At 39.6% G+C, this 22,385-nt stretch overlaps 1 protein-coding gene across 1 annotated transcript in view; it reads right to left on the bottom strand.

Moving 5' to 3' along the window:
* MRPS28 (mitochondrial ribosomal protein S28) overlaps positions 1 to 22,385 on the bottom strand; it is a 101,006-nt gene that overhangs the window by 58,414 nt on the left and 20,207 nt on the right. Inside the window, exon 2 of the mRNA XM_008519922.2 lies at positions 20,570 to 20,751. Within this exon, the coding sequence (XP_008518144.2) occupies positions 20,570 to 20,751 (182 nt within the window). The remainder of the gene's footprint in view (positions 1 to 20,569; positions 20,752 to 22,385) is intronic.

The following is a 22,385-nucleotide window of genomic DNA, read 5'->3' as shown; positions in this document are numbered from 1 at the left end:
AATTAAAATCACAGATTTTAAAGTTGGGAAGGCTCTAAAAAAATTAGCAAGACAAGAGGACTGAGGATGAAAGAGGGTGTGTGACTTACTCAAGTTCACAAAACAGAACAGAAAGAAACTGAATCTCTTGACTCCCTTACGTTGCCATTCTTACACAAAAAAGTTCTTTTTTTAAAAAAATTAAAACATAATTCACAAACCATACAAATTGCCCATTTAAATAAAGTAATCACTTCAATAGCTTTAAATATATTCACTAAAAAGAGCTGTGCATCCATCATTACAATTTTTGAACATTTTCATCATTCCAATAAAAACTCTATACCCCTTAGCCATCACCCCCTTAAGCCCCTCCCCTATCCTCCCATCCCTAGGAAAACACCAATCTACTTTCTGCCTCTAGATATTTGCCTTTTCTGGATATTTCACACACATGGAATGACATAACATGTAGTCCTTTGTGACTGGCTTCTTTCACTTGGCATAATGTTTTCAAGGTTCAGCTACGTTGTGTCACACGTATCAAATACTTCATTACTTTTTATGGCTAAATAATATTCCATTGTATGGAAATGTATATATAAATATAACACCTTGTATATCAATTTATCTGTTGGCAGGCATTGGGGTTGTTTCCATCTTTTAGCTTTACGAATAATGCTGCTGTGAACATCTGTGTTCAAGTTTTTGAATGGACATACGTTTTCATTACTTTTGGCCGTGTACCTAGGAGTGAGAATTGCTGAATCACATGGTAACTCTGTTTAAATAGCTGAGGAACTGCCACGCTATTTTCCAGTGTGGCTGCATCATTTTATACTCCTCTCATGAGGAAGTTCCTGCTTTTAAAGTCATAACAATTAATCCAATATGAACACAAATCTCTCCTCTTATTTTCTGCTACTAGGTAACTGAATAAAAAAACCAAAGTATTGACAAGTATGTTTTTGTAAAAACCACACATTATTAGTACATGAAATTCAGATGCCAAGTTCAGAACACAGAAAGATAGCTTTAAATTGCTAATTTAAAAAGGCTTACCATGTAGTAAATATTCCCTTTATTACTTAAACCACACGAAAATATTATACATGGGTTAGAGAGGTATATCAAACATTCTAAAACATTGGGAAATCTTAAACACGAATTAAAAAAGATGAATTAAATTTTCTCAAAAACTAAATTAGAATTTATCTAATCAGGTGATAGCTACATACTTTCAGTCATTAGAAGGAAAAAACTATCTATAAAATGGAAAACTGACTGGTATTCAACCAGGCAAAGTAAACGCAGTATGCTGACTTCGAGAAGAAAATGAAAGCTAGCTTCTACAGCCATGTAGTAAAGATGATAAAGTCCAATGGGTTTGCGGTAAGTAACAACTGGGAATAACAACTTTATAAACTACGTAGTCCGCTGCCCATTCTGGGCAGCAGGCAGCTTGCCTTCTCTTAACTGAGTGTGCTTCCCACACAAGGAGGCTGGGGCAAGTCACTGTCTACGACGACTACATGTGAAGCAGAGATCTAAGAAAAATTTGGCCAAGCATCACTAACTCCAATGGGTGTATCTGCCAAGGAGAGAACCCAGAACTTCGGGAAGAGTAGCAGGTAGACAAGTGTCCATGTCAACGTGGGACTTAGGAGCAGAACGAGAGGGTGAAGATCCTCAGAAGATACACAGAAATGGTGCCTAGAAATCTGAACTTATGCCACATTCCAGCCCCTGCCATTGTGCCCCTCTTGTCAGTAGTGGTTACAATCTTCCATAAGGGTCTTCAGCCTCATCACTACAAGCTCTGGACAGCGGTGGCTGACAAAGCAGGAAACACAGTTTACACCACAGGCCAGCACCTTCACAAAGAGATTTCCTTCTACACACGCACATACACACAACTGAAACAAGTTTCCCAAAACAATTAGTCTTGCTATGTGTAATGCATTCTAATATTTCCTATTGTTTTACTAAAAAAAAAGCTGAGACTGACCCAATACATTGTGACATACAGTTTACCAAGGACATATCTCAAAAGAAATGATAGTAATATCAACAGTCAACACTAACTTCGCATATGGGCTGGCAACAACTATGTCACAAGTGTCAGCTTGTGACACGTGACCAACAGTGATTTCAAGGAAGTAAAAGCCTAAAAGGCAAAAAAAAAGTGTGTCTTAGGAGCAACAAAAGAAGGTAATAAGAGCTCAATGAACATTAGTGATTATTATTATGGTAGCAGGAGTCCTGACTTATTCGAAAATAAATTTCAAATAGTATAAAATAAATTAAGACTGAAATACAAAACTATAAAACACTAGAAGAAAACATATGTCAATATTTCTATGGAGACAATGGTCTTTCTAAATATGACAACCAAACTAGAAACTATAAAAGAAAAAATATAGGAAATAGAAAATAAGTAAAATATAAAATATTTTATATAAATAAAATATAGAAACCTAGAAAAATTTTGTATGGCAAAAGTCATCGACAATGAACTGGGAGTAAATAGTTTGAACAGTTATGACAAAGAGCATAAATCAATAGAAAAGTGATGAATTCAAAAGACAAATGAGCAACTGGAATTCGCCAATGAAACTGGAACACAAAATTCACTTTAGAATTAAATAAATGACAAGATGTTGACCATTGCTAATCATCAAAAATGCAAATTAAAACAATCACATAATATTTTTGCCCATTAGATTGGCAAACATGAAAAATAAAATAACACCTAGAGTTAGACAGAAATAACTAGTTTGTGGTAAATTAGAAATACACATAAGTTTTTAAAGAATGCATATCCCTTCCAGTTCTCCCACTCCAAAGAATTAATCCCAAGAAAATAATCAGATATCATACCAAGATTTATGCAAAGAATTGTCACTGACGTATCATTTATAAAAATAATGAAGGGGCCAGCCTGGTGGCACAGCAGTTAAGTGCGCTCGCTCCGCGTCGGTGGCCCAGGGTTCGCCAGTTCAGATCCCAGCTGCGGACATGGCACTGCTTGTCAAGCCATGCTGTGGCAGGTGTCCCACACAGAAAGTAGAGGAAGATGGGCACAGATGTTAGCTCAGGGCCAGGCTTCCTCAGAAACAGAGGAGGATTGGCAGTAGTTGGCTCAGGGCTAATCTTCCTCAAAAAAAAAGAAAAAAAAAGAAAACTGGAAACATCAATATACATCAATAAAAGACTAGTTAAACACATTATAGTAATGGAATGCTATGTAGTTGAACAATTTTGTTTACGTCATTTTTAGGTATCTATCTACTGGGGGGAATCTAGTTATAAAATAGCATTCAAAAATACGATTTTTTGTTAGGAACTTTTCTTACATATATTTTAAAATTTTTTCACTAGATGATCTTTGTTTTCTTCCATTAATTTATCTGAATTTGTAGTTTGCAATAAGCTTGAATTACTTTTGTAATACAATAATATTTTCAAAATAAAAAGATACACAATTCTTTAATTATATCAAGAACTCCTCTACATAGATCAGGAAGATACTATAATCCGAATAGATAAATAAGTTAGGCAAAGAAACCGACAACTTACAAAAAAGGAAATACTGCTAATAAACCAGCGTATGAAATGTTCGATGTGTTTGCATAAGCCTGAAAAATATCAATAACATTTAAGCCTAGTCATTCTACTTAATCTTTCCTCAAGAAATAATCCTAGAAGTCTTATCCATGGAGATGTTCGCAGCTGTGCCATTTTTAAGAGTGAAAAAGTAGAAACAATCTAAATGTCTAATAAACAGAATGCTTAAAGAGATTGTGTTATAGTCAGTGATGTCTAATGCATCCTTCATAATGAAAAAGGCTATGTTACAAAATTAAGTGAGAAACTCATGATCCAAAATTATACAGCATATGATTAAAACCATATACATACCAAAAAAAAATCTGTGTCCAGACAAAAACACTGGACGGAAATTCACCAAAATGATTAGTGAAACTATGAAGTTTAAAAATTTTCCTACTTAGAGAATTTCCCATAGCTTTTTTATGAGAATGTATTACTTTTACAAGTTGAAACAAAAAGAAAAAAATTAATAACAGAAATACCAACATACATGTGATTTTACTAATTTGCCTTGATCACTGAAGAATATTAGCTTTGACACTGTAGTTATCGATGTATAGAACAAATAAATGAATTCAAGTTTTACTCTAAAATGAAGAAACCAACAGAATTAATTGTTCGGTTTGGTCAAAGGCAATATTTTTATAATAAACAAAGAATATATAAGAAAATGAGAAAGAATATTTGCATAAGTTAAAATTCATGCATTTTCAGTAAGCCATAAAATTTTAAGGTACAAGAACACAGTATTTGACAACAGTTACAATGGTAGATGTATAAATACTTCTTTTTTTTCTACTTTCCTTTTTCTTATAAAATCCAATTAGAAATATTTTGCTTGGTTAATTATGCAACTCAAAAAAAGGACGCTGAAAATAGAGCTATACACACAAATATGTAGATAGACCACACCTCAATGTCATTAGTTAAAAAGATATACTTTGAAATTCAGACTAGAAAGGTCGAAATGGAATAGTCCATCTGTTTATTAGTCAACAGCAGTTTAGGGTTGACAATGACATGGCTGAATTTAGCTTACTTAGATAAATATTACTTGATAACGTCTCTGGTAAAGTGATTTGGTAAAAAAGAAATCAAAACGTGTGGCCTCAGATAAAGAATGGCTTATACTCAATAATGTTTCTTAATTCCTATACAAAAGATTGTTGCAACAAAAAGCTGAAAAAAGTGATATCTAGAAGTATATTTTATTTGATAAAATGGCATTTAAATATATTAAAAGAAATTGATCTGTCCTAAGTGGGTAGACCGTTGGGGATTTCCTCCTCACAATGCGGGCCAGGCTCCAGTCCAGCCCCGCCGTGCGCTAGTCTACTGACCCCGAGGAAGTTTCATAATAACCTCTCTAGGCCTCAGGCTCCTCGCCTACAAGATGTGGATGACGTTGTCCAGCTCAAAATGTCACCGTATCTCATCCTTTTTCTCTCTACAAAATTCAATGTAATTCACCTCAAATATAAAGAAGAATCAAAGAATAAATTATGGTTATGTATTTGAGAACTGAATGGAGAATTATGACCTTAACTTCACCCACTGTTCACCCCACCCCCATCTCTGAAAAAACAAAACCAAAAAAATAAATAAATATGCAGTTTCCAAGAATTGTGACATAATTTTATTTTCCAGAAAATGAAATCAGTGGATAACCACCCCTTAGGAAATGAGCATAGAACAAACTCATTTACCATCAGTTAAGACATAATAATTAGAATGGAAAGAGGCAAAAACTCATTATCTTAACTATGTATTATGCTTTTTTTACTACAGAAAGTTGAAAAATATTATAGGAAATTCCCAGAAACAAACCTATCTTAGTAGTAATTTCTAATATAAAAAGGATTCAGTCACTAATTTTTGTTTTGTTTTATATTTTTATGTGAAGATAGGGAGGGGCACACAACCTACACCTTCAAAATTCAGTCAGCCTAAAAAAAAGGTAAATAATTTTTATTCTGAAAAATATAAAATTTCAAGAAGAGAAACTGTCCCTATGGAGATGCTGGATAATGTTTATTCAAAACGTCTGTAATGTGAGTGTCTCGACTGAGCAGCAGACCTGGAGAAAGGGCTTTGGCGTGACAGCCCAGCTCTGCGGCCAGGAGTGTGGGGGCAGAGCGCGGGGGCAGGAGGTAACAGCCCCCCCACAGCACTCCACCAGGAAGAGGTTAGATGCGAGCTTTCAGAGCCTCCCCTGCGGTAGGGAGGGACCATCTTATACAGGCCTGATCCAGGAAACATAGGCAGAAGTCTGGAAGAGGTTTCTAAAAGAGCTTTTGTTTTCCTGGTAACAGGGACAGAGAAGCTGACCATGCCCTCCCCATTCTCTCTCCTCGCTTGAGCCTCTAGAGATATGTCGCCCTTGAGAATCAGCAGCCTTACTGCACCCATGACGCAAGAAGCACGAAGCCAGCGCTGATGTCGTCAAGCTGCGAAAGCAACCCAGAAGCCACCAACATCCAGAATTCTTACACAAGAAACCTAAGTCTCTATACGTTTAAGCCGCAAGTCCTCAAGTTTCCTGCCATTTGCAACTGACACAAGTCTAAGTGATTTGGAAAGTCACTTAAATTTTGAGGCTGACTTTCGCCTTTCCTCATCTGTAAAATAGGTATAATAATAGTAAGATACATATGTAAAGCATAGTGTCTGTCTGAAAAGGTTCAATAATGTCAGCTGTTCATGATGATGATGATGATGATGATGATGATGACGATGACAACAACGACGATGACCTCATTTAATTCTCACACCAACCATTAGGGGTAAGTATTATCATTTCACTCATTCATTTTAAACACAAGAAAATCGAGGTCCCAAGAAGTTAAGCAACTTGCCCAAGATCACACAATTAATAAGTAGTAGATCCAGGATTCAAATTCAGGAATTCTTATTTCTGGACCAATGAGCTTAAACCATCATGCTGCTTAGAAAAGTGAATAAACATAGTAAGGGCTAACAGCTAATAATTGTGGGCTATAATGATTATGATAATGTTCGACACTATGAAGAAAAGAACAGGTATATCCTAACTTTAAATTCTGGAAAAAAATTCTCATTTAATTCAACATTCATTTTATTTTTCTTCTTAAAATCGAGATTCCTTTCATTTCTTTACTGAAACAGGAATACTGAATACTCTTCATTGAAGGTAATATTGTTCCGTTATAACACCAAAGGAAAACTAAGAACCGTATATCTCAAGCAGTAATTGCAATACCCTACTGTTAGCTAAATGCTTTTCTGACTCCTGTCTATCAAAAAGTAAGCAATGAATATTTATGGTGAACTTATAATCTGCAAGGCACCATGCCAGACATTTTAAAATTATTTTTGCCAAAAGATATAGCATATGTTTATTTCCTTAAAGTGACTTAAGATTTCTTTGGAGGGAGGGAGAATTTCCTAACAGTCCTAAAAATTAGGAAGTGGCTGCTGCTATTATATCAACATCATCATCATCATCATTATCACTAACATAAATAGAATTTGTATCACCAACTAGCATATGCTAAGCTTTACTTTTGGAACGTTTTCTTTCAAATTTCAGATGTTTCCTTCAATGAAATAAATGAAACACAGAACTTAAAAAATTCATGCTGAAGGCATGGTATTTGAAAAACCCTCCTGTAACTCCCCCCTGCACCTAAATTTAGCTAAAGCTAAATTCAGAATTAAAGTTTCTTAATAAATTACATTCAGACAACTGGAAGGCTAAAATATTTGCAATTGCAATTAGGAAAAGATATTTAGTTTTTGGAATAGATCTTGAGATTTAAAGAGTTTATGTTTAGCTGTTAACTTTCAAAAATAGTTTGGCCTATATCTTTCTAGTAAATAAAAAATTAATGTAACGTCAAGGCCAAAACAAAACGGATGGTGAATAAAACAGAGGTTTTGAGGTAAGGTTAACTCAAGTAAAGATGCTGAGTCTCAAAATATGTACATTCACAGCAATATATTTTAGAAGCCAAATAAGTTCAAACTATATATTATACTCTGAAAGAGGTATAGCCCTCTTATTGTATATCATAACGAATAGCTGATAACCCCATTTTCAAAAAAGTGCTACATATAAAAGAAAATGCTTTCAAGGAAAATATATCAAGGAAAGGCTCATTTGCTTAATAAATTCAAACATGATAAAGGCAATAGCATAAACCCCACATGAACATTATAATATGCTCAATCAGTACTAATTAAGGATCTAATTATATCTACTTAATAGCTAATTTGCATTTTAAAAAGGAACACAAAGTATTCTATTTTAGGTCCAAAATTAAGGTTCTGAATTAAAACTTTAAACGAAAACTAACTGTAGTATCTTTATGGAAAAATCTTTTCTTAAAAATTAAAACACGCTACAAAGCACTATATTTTCAAATATAGGACTAGGTTGAATCTGAATGATTCCTAATTTACCAAATATGAGAAAAATGAGTACATATAAATGGAGACATTTATAAGTGTCATTTACAGGCACATAAAGTGTTTTTCAATTATTATATGCTGTGGTTTTTAAAACAGGGGAGCTCTAAAATACTCCCTTTTGAACAGATCTCTTGTGCAGTTAGCCTAGTGTTCAGACGCTGAGGGAAAGAACTTCTAGAGGAAAGTAGAAAAAGAACATGCAAGTAGAAGGAGAACCAAGAAAATGAACGCGGTATATGACAACTCAGAGAAGGGCACAGCCAGTAAAATATCACAGCGCTTGAGCAAAACTGCTGGGCGGGTGACCAGAAGGTGGCTGAGGAATTAGCCCAATGGCGAGGGCAGAGCCGGCGGGCTGAGCTGAGAGAGGAGGGGAAATTCAGAAAACAAGGGCAATTCTTGGGACGGAGGAAGAGAACAACAGTTTGAAGGGGAAACAAGGTAAAATGTCTCAGATTTTACCAAATTCTCTAGAAAAAATGATATAGAGAAAATTTAAGGTAGAGAATAGGAAATCCAGGGAGTATTAGGTTGAATCATATGAAATTTCAGATATTCAACTATTTTTTACTTTAAAAAAACAGCAATTTTATGTGGGTCAAACTAATGTATGAAGTTGGTTTCAATAAAGGAGTTAGGTTATCTGCTAAGATGTGGAAGGGAGGAAAAAGAGGCCTAGAGTGAAAAGGTTAAGAGACAAGAAATCTACCAGAAATGAACGAAAGACTTCTGAGAGCTCTGGCTGAAGCTGGATATTATGAACCTAGATGGAATACACCCGGCCAGATGACACTACTTCTCCAAAGGGATCCCATTTGCTATCATATTCGCATTTCACTTCTGGAAATACAGCTGTTCTGCTCTAATAGGATGCCTGAATCTAACTCTGCAAGATTTCTCCAAGTGAGTCACTCTCCCTTAACGAGACGCAAACACAAACCTGCACTGATGCTGTCGCCTTTGCTTTTTGCTGTTTTGTTGTGTTCTCTGCTGATAAACGCAGCAGATAATTAAGAGCCCATGTGAAGTTACTAACTGCAGGTCTGCTGCTGTGCTACAGCCTAACTTCTCATAAATCCAACACCGTATGGCCACACATCTATAGAATAACCACGACATGTCTAACACAGAGCCTGCCCTGTGAACATCTCCCCACCCACCTCCCTTACTGCTGTGATCTCTGCTTTTCTAGTCACCTGGTGGAAACCTCAAGCACGGGTCACCAAATCCTGTCAGTCATCTCTTTGAACAGTCTCTCTAGCTTTCCTCTTCCATCTCCTCTCGCTCTAGTCCTGCCCCTAGTCAGCTCCCGCCTGAATTACTATGACAGTCTAAGAAGTGGCCTTGCTGTGTCCACTCCATCCCACACGTCACCACTAAAGTCATCGTCCAAAAATACCGATCCCCAAATACCACTCCTCTGACTCTCCACCGCCACCATTTTCCAGCCTTCTATTAAGGATCCTTTCCTATCTAGCAGAGCAAATATCCCATGACCCCCTAAAACTGCAGCCAAGCCAAGCAATCTCAACCACTGCGGGGGTTTTAAAATACAGACAGCTATTTTGTTCACAGCTCCCGCTAGAAGGCAGACACCAATTCCTCTCCCCTGGATTGTGGGCTGGGCTGAGCAACTTACTTCTGATGAACAGAATATGGCAGAAGTCACAGTGTGTGACTAGGCCATAAAAGACATCACAACCTCCTCAAGCTCTCCAATTATTCTCTCCAGGGAAAGCCAACTGCCATGCTGTAAAGACACTCAAGCAGCCCAGTGGAGAGGTCCACGTGACGAGGAACTGAGGCCTCCTGCCAGCAGCCAGCACTAACTTGCCAGGCATGCAAGGGGCCACCTTGGAAGCAAATCCTCCAGTCCCAGCCAAGCCTTCAGATGACTGGAGCCCTGGCTAGCATCTTAACTGAACCTCATGAGACACTGAGCCAGAACCGTCCAAATAAGACACTGCCGGATCCCTGACCCACGGCAATTGTATGAGATAACAAGTGCTCATTGTTCTAAGCCACCAAGCTTTGGAGTAACATGTTACACAGATGTACATAACTACTACAATCCTGCCGAGCTCATCCTCAATTCTGTGCCATTGCTCATGCCCGTTCTCCCACTGTTGTCTTCTCATCATCCATCTCCCAACATCCCCCCTATCCTTCAGAATCTAGCTATAGTTCCGTCTCTTTGAGGAAGCCCTTTGTGTGTTTATGAAACCATTTCAACTTCCACTTTCCCAGCTTCTCCTCTGAATACTTCTACGCCTGACCACATCATTCATTTAGGCATTTATTCATATATTCCTCTGTGTTACTATGCTCTGTGTATCTTTCCTCCTAAAGATGTCATGCGGTTCTTCTAAACTGCATTCAGCACACTGTAACTAACATACTCAATGAGTATTTGCTGAGAAAATTAATAAATCACACATATACACACACCCCCTGCAACTGTATTTGACTAGTATGAAGCAGTGGTTAACAACACAGACTTAGAGCTGCATTGTCTCGGGTCTGCTCACTTAGCAGCTGCCGTCGTTGGGGAAGTTTCTTAAAATCTCCGTAAGCCTTTCTTCAGTGTTTTTAAATGAGGATTCTAACAGCATCTACCTTAGTGTAACAAAAAGACTGAAGAAAATAATACATGCAAATCTCTTAGCAAAGTGAGGCACAGAGAGCGCTCAACAAATGTTAGCTATAATTGTTCTTCTTCAATATAAATTACAAAATACATGCTGAAATTCTGGGTCTCTGGAAGTCTCTAGATGTTATCAAGTGGCAATCTACGTTAATACAAAATTCTACAAACCAAAATAGAATTCACACTTTCTGTTAAGATAGTAATTTTTCTAAAATCCACTCAAGTCAACAGAACTGCAGCCTGAACTGACTGCAGGCACGCAGTCTTGACTTTCCCCTCTCTGTCCTGTTAAGATATTAACTTCAAAGCTTTTGTGGGAACACTTAATTGCTCGCATTCCTTAACGAGCAGACACCACAGCAGTTTCCAGACTCACTTTTAACCTCTGCAGTCCTGGAAGGGCATAGAAGGCACACTCACTAGGTGTGTAAATTTACACCATCTCTGGACTGATGCAGCTGTACGTACGTGACTATGACACAGGAAGAAAATCAATTTTGCACATCAATCAAAGCAGAATTCAATAGAACAAATCAATCCAATGGAACAAATCAAACCAACAGAACACCGCTACATATCCGAGGGGGAAAAGACCTCTCATGCTATTCAGCCTGAATTACACGTGCTTCATTAACTCAGAACACGTATTTTATAATTTATACATATTCTTAAGGTTTCTTATTAAAAAGTTAAATATAACAAATATTCTTTTTCTTTAAGGAAGATTAGCCCTGAGCTAACATCTGCCACCAATCCTCCTCTTTTTGCTGAGGAAGACTGGCCCTGAGCTAACATCCGTGCCCATCTTCCTCTACTCCATATGTGGGATGCCTGCCACAGCATGGCTTGACAAGCAGTGCATATGTCCACACCCGGGATCCGAACTGGTGAACCCTGGGACACCAAAGCGGAATGTGCAGACTTAACCACTGCACCACAGGGTCGGCCCCATAACAGATGTTCTTTTATCCTAAAAAATAACCAAAGATCTGTAAAAGAAAATGTAATATAGCCATGCACCACATCATGCCATTTTGGTCAACAAAGGCCTGCAGGTACTATGGTGGTCCCATAAGATTAGTACCATACAGCCTAGGTGTGTAGCAGGCTATACCATCTAGTTTTGTGTGAGTATATGCTATGATGTTCGTACAACAACAAAACCACCTAAGGATGCATTTCTCAGAATGTACCCCTGCCATTAAGTGGTGTATGACTGTAGAATGATTTTCAATCACCAATCTATTTAAAAACATGCATATGGGTTTTTTTTTTTTGGGTAAGGAAGACTGGCCCTCAGCTAACATCTACGCCAATCTTTCTCTATTTTGTATGTGGGACACGACCACAGCATGGCTTGATGAGCAGTGTGTAGGTGTGTGCTGGGATCCAAACCGGCAAACCCCAGGCAGCCCAAGCAGAGGGTGTGAACTTAACCACTAAGCACTGGGCCGTGCCCTTCACGTGCATACTTTATAATTGAGCACCATGTCCTCTGGAATCAAAAGAACCACTTAATTCAAATTCTTATTTTCTCTTCCCTCCCATCAATACATCTCGAAAACTTTAGTTTTTGAAACATTTAGTATCCAACCCACTCTTTATTTGACCCTATATATCACACAACTTGAAATAGAAACAAAGACTGGGAAATTAGCTTGTTTATTCTACCTCAGTGTCAAACAAAAGTACAAATAATATTCAATGCACATGCTAGTTACCTTAGAACTGCCAATCATGCTTGTTTTGAAACTCTTTGATTTTTCAGATCTGTCAATCATGTGTGTTGTGTTAGAGATGCTAGTGTAGAAATAATGCTTTAAAAGATCCAATCTACATGAACACATTAATAAATAAATGGACTTGTAAAACTAGACTTCAGGATTTTATGGGAATGTATACAATTCTTGAAAAATCAAAATTAAAATGTAACTTAATGAAATGAAAAGATTTGTAGAATTTGGCTCTTTAACCAAACAATAAGCATGGTTTAACTGTCGGGATTTTTATTTCAGTAAAATGAGAAACGTTCCTTAACTGATACTAATCAAAAGTACTATGACCACAAGTGGGAATGAGAGAATCAAACTAATCTAAATCTGGGCATATTAATTTTTATTTTTGAAGCAAGCAATATATATCAAAACAATACATTCCCCTCTCCACTCCCCAAAACAAAGCAACTTAACTATCCACCTAGGCATTCATGTCTGAAATCAAACATCATTTGAAACTTTTCCCTCTACCTCACAACACACCTAGCCCCGTTTCTCCCATCTCCTAAATTACTAATAAAAGTCTCCTTTCCTGACCTCGGATTCAATTCACATTCTCATCCTTTCTTTCCAGAAGCTTCCCCATTAGCCTCCCTAACTCCAGTTTCATTCTTCTAATAGATCCACTGCCAGAATGGTCTCAGTGAAACACGAATCTGGTCCACGTTACCTGTTACAATATCTTAACGGCTCTTTACCACTTTCAGAATAAAGCCCCAATTTTTCAGAATGGCATATAAATCCCTTGAAGATCTGGCTGCAGCCCATCTCCCACTCTCCCATCACTCCTCTTACACTTATGCCAATTAAGTTGCCGGAATTCCCAGAAGAGCCAGGCTCTCTCTCACTTAAAACTTTTGCATGTGCAGCTCCCTCTCATTTTATGCATTTTTTAAATCTGCTAACCATCTTTTACAACTCAATTCAATTGTTAATTCCTCTGGAAAACCTTCTCTGACACAAGCAGACCGAATCGTCAGTCCCCCCTTTTCCATTTCTGCAGAATACAGTAAATAGAACTTATCTGTGGTGGATATACTGGTTTACTTCTCTAGCTCTCTGACTGAACCATCAATGCCCTGAAACCAGAGATGGTCTTTAATCTGTACATGGCTAGCATTAAACATGGAGGCAGTACATAACAGCTACTTATTAAAAGTTCACTGAGTGAAAAGTCGTACCATGGCCCAGTTTATTTTCTAAAAAGTTAATATAATTAACAGCTTAATTCTTTGTGGTTGCCATGAGGTGTACAGATAACTTATAAGTCTAATTGAAGTTGATAACAACTTAAGTTTGAACGCATTCTAAAGCTCTACATTTTTACTCCCCACTCCCCACATTTTATGTTTTTCATGTCACATTTTACATCTTCTTATGTTGTATATCCCTTAACTAATTACTGTAATTATAGTTATTTTTACTACTTTTTGTCTTTTAACCTTCATACTAGCATCATAAGTGATTGACCCACTACCTTTACTATATAATTATCTTTAGCCGTGAGATTTATACTTTCACGTTTTCTTGTACCCATTTAGTGCTGCTTCTTTTCAGCCTAAAGAAGTCCCTTTAACATATCCTGTAAGGCTAGTTGAGTGGTGATTAACTCCTTTAACTTTTGCTTGTCTAGAAAATTCTTTCTCTCTCCTTCAATTCTGAATAACTTTGTGGGGCAGAGTATTCCCGGTTGGAACTTGTTTTCTTTTAGCACTTCGAATATATTGTGCCACTCCTTCTGGCCTGCAAGTTTCAGCTGAAAAATCTGCTGATAGTCTTATGGGGGCTGGGGGTGGGGGGGAGGCGAGGGCTTTGTACAAAACAAGTTGTTTTTCTCTTGCTGCTTTTAAGATTCTCTCCTTGTCTTTAACTTTTGACAATTTAATTATAATGTATCTTGGTGTGGGTCTCTTTGGGTTCATCTTATTTGTTTCTCCCTAGGCTTCCTGGATCTGTATGTCTGTTTCCTTCCCCAGGCTAGGGAAGTTTTCAGCCATTATTTCTTCAAATCAAGTTTTCTGCCCCTCTCTCTCTCTCTCTTCTCCTTGGACTCCTATAATGTGAATGTTAGTCTGCTTGATGTTGGCCCATAAGTCCCTTAAGCTGTCTTCACCTTATTTCATTCTTGTTTCTTTATGCTGATCTTACTGGGTGAGTTCCTCTGCCCTGTCTTCAAGTTCTCTGATCCTTTCTTCCACTTCATTTGGTCTGCTGTTGAACCTCTCTGGTGTATTTTTCAGTTCGATTATTGTATTCCCCAGCTCTATGACTTCTGTTTGGTACTTCCTTATATTTTCTATCTCTTTGTTGAAGTTCTCACTGTGTTCATCCATTCTTCTCCTTAGTTCAGTGAGCATCTTTATGCCTATTACTTTGAACTCTTTGTCAGGTAAATTACTTATTTCCCATTCACTAAGGTTTTTTCCTGATGTTTTATCTTGTTCTGTTTGGAACATACTCCTCTGTTCATTTTGCTTGACCCTCTGTGTTGGTTTCTAGGTATTAGATGAAATAGCCCAGTCTTGAAGGGCTGGCCTTGTGTAGGAGATGAATCTTATCATTCAACCCTGCCCCAGCTCTTGGCTGTCTCTCAAACCTCTGTGATTGTCCAAGCAGCCTGTTTAATTCTTAACAGCTCCCAGTAGCGGAGGGTGTGCCAAGACCAGTCAGTGCCCCAAAGGGGAGGATCTCAGTCAGCACCTAGGTTCAGACTGAGTGGAAGCCAGATCCTCAGGCAGCAGTTTTTAAAGTACGCAGATATATATAGTCCTGTGGGACCACAAGTATAAGCCCCTGGCCACCAGAGCCAGGTGACCCAGGGGTATCCCCTGCATGGCAGCCATGAAAATCAGGGCACCAGACACATATAAGAGCTCCCCTCTGAGAGCTGCTGGCACTCTGGAGCATGAGAGTTTGAAGATAGTGCTGGCCCCCTAAGGTCTCAGGAAGGGTTTACAGTCAGCCCTTGGATGTGTGTTAAATTACAAGCCTGCCCCTCAGGCTGCAGCTATGAAGATAGCTACCAGGCCTCTTTCACAGAAAGATCGAGCTCCTGGGTCCATAACTGCCTGCTGCGCCCTGGGGTGGGAGCTGTTTAAGATCTCTTTCTCTGTTGGTTACAGTCCTGTGGGATTTAGAGCACAAGCCCTTCTGGCCACCAGAGCCAGGTGACGCAGAGGTGTCCGCTGGCAGCGGCACAAAAATCAGGGCACCAGACAAGGGTCTAAGCTCCCTTCTGGAAGATGCCAGTGAAGCAGCTTAACTCTTGAAACTGATAAATGTATTACAAGTATCTTCCAGGCCAACCAATCTAATCAATGACACAAGGCAATTCTTTCAACTTAAGAATGTTCTTAAGGAATTTACTCATTTACTTACAAGTTCACTGTAAGAACCGGCACCATGTCAAACAGTATCTGAGATCCAGTAATCTCATCTTATTTTTGCTACTGTTCCTACTGAAGGTGTTAAAGTCTCAACCACGATGGCTACTCCTGTCCAAAACACTCAACACCTTGACTGGCTCAACAAACACTGCTCTGATGTGTGACAGCCCCCATCGAGGGCATCACACAGGCAAAACCCCAACCCAGGCACACTTCACTTATCAGGAATCAGCTATCTGGTGACATCGGGTCTTCACAGAACCCAGTGAGAGCCAAGCAGAGGAGTTAGGAGCTGTCAAAGTACATGCTGAAGTCCGTGTACTAAAGCACATGCACTTCACTTAGAGGAGAGGCTGCCAGGCTTTTACTGCAACACTAGTTCTTCTTATTTTAAGCACAACAAATTTGGTGAGCAATTTCCCAGGCATCAGCATATTAGGAGAAGAAAATTAAGAGGTCTAAGAAAGCTAAAAAAAAGCAGACACAGGCAGAACGGCAAGAAAAGAAAGATGACACCCAAAGGTGAAACACCAAAACTACAAAACTAGGGGGTATGTGCTTAAGGAGCAAGAATTCTCTATATTTGAATTATGACACCATACAGAAATTAATGGTTATAATTATGACCCTGGATCATCAAAAACAAAAATAAAAAAACCAAGTTAAACTACTTTAGATCTAAAAGGTTCAAAGAAAGTAGATGACAGAACTTTAAAAAAGAAATAATTAAAAATTAAGTATTACATGTATAAAGAGTCAACTTTCTACCATTTACAGAATAAACTTTTTTTGAAATATACCATTCCCAAATAACACCAAGCATGTAACCCCAAGTTACTAACCACTTCTGTGACTACAGGTCCCACCATAATTATGATACACACACATCGAATCTGAAACAAAGCCTGGAGCCGCTGGTCACAGCTTATTGGTGGGAACACTATCACACACACCTCACCTCGGACACCATCTCCCAGGCTGCCCACCACTCTGTAACAGACCTCCACGGAGCCTCACCACCACACTGCCTTCAGGGGGCCTGGCGTGAAACTGGCTCATATGCGAGACTCTCTCAGGAGTTTTTATGACACTTTAGTAACTGTATGTGATGGGGTTTAGAGAGCACAGTAGAGGGAAAAGAACATCCACGGGCACTGGGTACACACAGCCCAGGTCTGAATCCCTGCTTTGTCAATTACCCATCGTGTCCCTGCAGCACATCATTTACGCTCGGAGACTGACTGTCTTCATTTGGAAAATGGGAATAATGTCATCAACTTTGCTTCCTGTGAGGAATAAATGAGACAATATATTCAAGACATCAATGTAAGTTTTCAAAAAACCAGCTATTATGATTATCAGATGGGAATAAGGAAAGGAAACTATCTTAATCCATGCTAGGACAAATTTTGTGAAATTGTGGGCTATATTAATGACAATAATTAAAGAAGAAATGTCTAAAGAAAAGGGCAGGCAGGCTGACATGATGGGAAACTGCTCTACATTCCGCAATCAGGTAGATGCCCTCTGACTCACAGGTTGCTTCAAGGGAAGGTAGGTCAAAGCGGGGACTCATAAGAAAAGTATACACATACACTGCAAAGACAATAACCTAAAGCAGTTAATGCAAATACTCTGATAAAAGGCCAGGCCTTCTCGCCGAGGAGAAGCCAGAGCTCTGCACCATCTCCGTACGGAAACATGACCCACACCGCAACGTCTGGGATTGCCAGGGTCAGGCGCTGCACAGCAGAACAAGAACAGAAAGACATTTGGAAAGCAATTCCTTCCACGTTTGTATGATTTCCGGCACCCCGCCCCCAATCTTTATAGTTTTCTTGCTAAAACTAATTCAATAGCAACTTCATTTAAAAAAAGAAAAAAATCTCTTATTTATAGAATCTTTCCAAAACATTAAAATTACCTTCCATAACAACAAAAACCCATGAAAGAAACATCATAAACAAAATTCCATACACAAATATAAAGAAATAGGTATGTCACTGGCATTTGCAATTTATAATAAACTTGACTGTGCAGGTGAAATGTTCCTATCTCAGCAGATGTATGTGAAACACGCGTTTTTATAGAGTTCATACCTGGTGCTCCGGCTGCGTGTCAGGTCATAAGAACAAGGGTAGCCACTGCAAGGGGGAAGCACCTGCCAGCGTGAGCAACAGCCTACTAACCACAAGGAGGAGACCAGGGAAGCTATTCGTGTAAAATAAAACAGTACTTCATTTTTAAATTACCAATACATTTTCTTCTTTTGAAATCCAACATGTTGTTTTTGAGATTTCTTTTTATTGCGGTAACACTGGTTTATAACATTATACAAATTTCAGGTGTACCTCATCATATTTCAGTTTCTGTGCAGACTACGTCAGGTTCACCACCCAAAGACTAATTACCCGTCACCGTCCACATGGGTCCTGTCACCCTTTCGCCCTCCTCCCTCCCCGCTTGCCCTCTGGTAAGCACCAGTACCGACACATGTCCTATTAATGACAAACGATCTGTTACAGCTCCTGCTGAAGCACCCAAGAGCTCAGGATGCCTCTCTTGAAGCATAACTTTAGTGCCACGTATCTTCACACCCGCATCACCCTCCTCAACAGGAATTCTTGAGGGACGCCATCATTAGTTCATGAAGACCCCGTCACCAGGATTTCAAGAACAACAATCACAGTAGTAGCATACGGTTACTATACCAGTTGCTGTTCTAAATCTTTACAGACACTATCTAATTTAATCCTTTCAACAATTTAGTACACAGTAGATACAGATTACAGTCTTAAAATCTGAATTGACAGACATCCTACTTAGATATTTCTTTACACCTTACCATTTTTGACTAATCTTGTATGTTACTTGATAGAGTAAGGCAGTCACGCCTGAGCCAGTGTCTCTCACGGCAGGCAGCGTAAAAAGTCCACTTTCTCTTCCAGGTATGCCCTGATTTATACCACCCGCCACACTAAGACAGAATACAGCTTCTGAGGATCTGAGGCGGTGGTGGACTGGAGCCAGACGGCACCAGCTAGGGAGAGCTGACTGCACACGTGGTCCCTACTCCACATTCAGTAATGTCACATTGGAAACCTCAACTTGGCCATGGTGGGAATATTTTATGCCACAGAAAAAGGCAAATCAGGGCATTTTTTTTTTCTTCTTCTTCTCCCCAAAGCCCCCAGGTACATAGTTGTATATTTTTAGCTATGGGTCCTTCTAGTTGTGGCATGTGGGATGCCACCTCAGCGTGGCCTGATGAGCGGTGCCATGTCTGTGCCCAGGATCTGAACTGGCGAAACCCTGGGCCGCCAAAGCGAAGCGTGAGAACTTAACCACTCAGCCATGGGGCCAGCCCCAAATCAGGGTTTTTTTTTTAGCGGAGAGCTGGCTGTTAAACACTTACCCACACATCACTGCTCTGAGGAAATGTGTGTTTCTGTTACATCTGTCAGGCCCTAGTCAGCCTCAGGGAGATGAGCTCACGGCTCCTAACTGGGTGAGCCCAGCTATTGACTGGACCTTTGGAGGTCCAGAGCCGTCAGGAGGGAGGCAACCCACTCTCGTAACTAATCGCTTAGGTCTGCAACAGACTCTTCATTTCTACAACACGGCTCATTCTTAAACATCACAAACTTCTTAACCATGTCACCCATCCTACCTAAGACGCCAGTGATTATTAGATTCACCATCATTTTCTGTACTATTAAGAAGAAAAAGTACTGCCAATTAAATTGATATACCATCAACTGTAAGATGCATCCTGATACCAGAAATATTAAAATCTAAAAAAATGTGCACTTTAAAAATGGATTGATGGCAAAAAAATCATTTCCATCATGTTTGCTGTTGTCTTCAATCTCAGAATCTTAGTTCAACATCTCCTCTCACTCTTGAGATTCTACTCGTAAATCTCCCCCCTTCATGGTTTCCCCAATGCAGATTTATATTCACAAATATCTTTATCTACACAGTCTATAAACAGAATGAATTCTGTTTATACGAAATCATATAATAAGAAAAATAATAATCCTGAGAATAGATGTAACATAATACGGAAAGAAAATAATAAAGCATCGGAATTAGGTGGAGTGAGAGGAAGGAGCGTGAAGAAGTGGAAAGAGGAGCTTCTCTGAGAAGGGAAAGCGACTGTGGGACAAGGCGGCGATAAGGGCTGCTGGAAAAGGGCCTGAGCAGCACCTCCTCCTACAAAGCTGGTTTTCCCCTCCTGGTGCGGAGCGGCTGAACAGCAGGATGAACACTCACATCCTCCCCAAAACTGCTCTTAGTGCTTTGAGAAGACATGAACCTGGCCTAACTCGACTAACAAGTATTTTTTTTTTAAAGATTTTATTTTTCCCTTTTCTCCCCAAAGCCCCCCAGTACATAGTTGTATATTTCTAGTTGCGGGTCCTTCTAGTTGTGGCATGTGGGACACCGCCTCAGCATGGCCTGACGAGCGGTGCCATGTCCACGCCCAGGATCCGAACCATCGAAACCCTGGGCCGCCGAAGCGGAGCGCACGAACTCAACCACTTGGCCATGGGGCCGGCCCCTAACAAAGTATTTTTTAAGCACTTCAGCTTCTTCTTCTAGTACTGTTATCAAAAGAAATAAGTATCTTTTCAAAAATCGCCTAGGTGCACTAACACTCTCGAGGTATCCCAACTTCTCTAAACACCCTCAAAGTGTTTGGAAGGGCTGCTACTTACTCTCCGTCTACTTCCGGTCTTCTACACACACAGTGGAACTTGCCGCCAAAATCTATATACAGATCATTCTCCACGATATGAAAGATCCGTCCAATGACCAGTTTATCCTTGGCAGGTCCCATCTGTGTCAGAGGAGAGTGTCTCAGCATAGACGCGAAGGATTCCACATTTTTCAGAGAGCCCTAAGTGTGAAAAGAGATATTTATATGCATATAATTCAATATAAGGGTATAATACGGTAGGTATAATAAAATCTTCCAGTGGAAATTTTTAAAAGTCAGCTTGCTCTACATTTCCATTGTATAGCAATAATAAAAAACACTGAAGTGGAATTTTGCTTTAAAAAGCCAGGTATGGGGGCCAGCCCTGTGGCGGAGTGGTTCAAGTACCACATGCTCCACTTCAGCCGCCTGAGGTCGTGGGTTCGGATCCCAGGTGCAGACCTACTACACTCACCAGCCATGCTGTGGCAGCATCCCACATACAAAGTGGAGGAAGACTGGCACAGATGTTAGCTCAGGCTAATCTTCCTTAAGCAAAAAAAAAGCGGAAGACTGGTAATGGATGTTAGCTGAGGGCCAATCTTCCTCATGAAAAAAAAAAAAAAAAGCCAGCCATGCTCTTCAACTTCTTCTTCCTCCCCTTCCTTCTTGAAGAGGAGCCAGAGAGAAGCAGGCATCTGCACTTGGTGGGGGATGGTGAAGACGCGGTGGCCCAGGGTGGAATCTGGAATCCAAGCAGGGTAAGGAGAGTGTCCTAGACAAGGCTTCCCAGCACGGGCGAGGGCGAGCAGGAGGGTGTCAGGTGTCAGAGTCAGAGCAAGAGGGGACGCTATTCTACAAGCAGCAGAGAATGAAGAGGTTTCTCATTAATGGGGTGACGGTACTTGTTCTTTGCTTTAAAAACAAAACTTCAGCAGCAGTATGCAAGATGGACCACAGAGAGGAAAAAAGTGGGAAGCTGGTAAAGCGTTGAGAAGCTCTTCCAATGAGCTGAGACAGAGATGACAAGGGCCGAGAGGAAGCAGTGGTCATAGGAATATGGAAGAACGGATGGAGAGCTGTTCACCAAATAGCACAGCAAGGACTTGACCGCCAGCTGACCATAGAAAGTCAGGTCAGAGGGGAGCCGGGGAGGGGCTGAAGAGCAGTGTAGGAGCAGAGTAAGTTAGTTTTGCATATGTGAGGTTTGCGATTCCCATCAAATTTCAGGGAACACTGGCTATCTGGCAGCTAGTTAAAAATAACATTGCACATAACATGGATGGACCTTGAGGGAATTATGTTAAGTGAAATAAGCCAGTTAGAGAAGGCTAATCTCTGTATGACTCCACTCATATGAGGAATTTAAAAATGTGGACAGAGAGAACAGATTAGTGGCTACCAGGGGAAAGGTGGGGTAGGGGGTGGGCACAAAGGGTGAAGGGGTGCACCTACAACACGAATGACCAACATTAATGTACAACTGAAATGTCACAAGATTGTAACCTATCATTAACTCAATGAAAAAAAAATAACATTGCACATACATACTTACACAAATTTACATCTTCACAGTGATACCATACAGAGATATAAACCCCTCAAGAGAAAGACATCAAATGCTCACTAGTAATTTCTGTGTAGAACTATTTTTTCCTTATATTAGTTATTACAGAACATCTAGAACATAAAGACTACGTATTACTTTAAATTTTTAATACATATTAAGCATATATACACACATTATAGCTGTCATGCATAGGAGGACATTTAACACACAGCCTGGAACCGAGGCTCCCAGTGCTAAAGGAAACAGGAGCTGTCACCCGGTCAGC

The sequence above is a fragment of the Equus przewalskii genome, chromosome 8, assembly GCF_037783145.1.
Source record: "Equus przewalskii isolate Varuska chromosome 8, EquPr2, whole genome shotgun sequence".
Lineage (NCBI taxonomy): Eukaryota > Metazoa > Chordata > Mammalia > Perissodactyla > Equidae > Equus > Equus przewalskii.
Note: the sequence above shows the minus strand (reverse complement) of the source record. Positions and strands in the feature narration are given on the sequence as shown.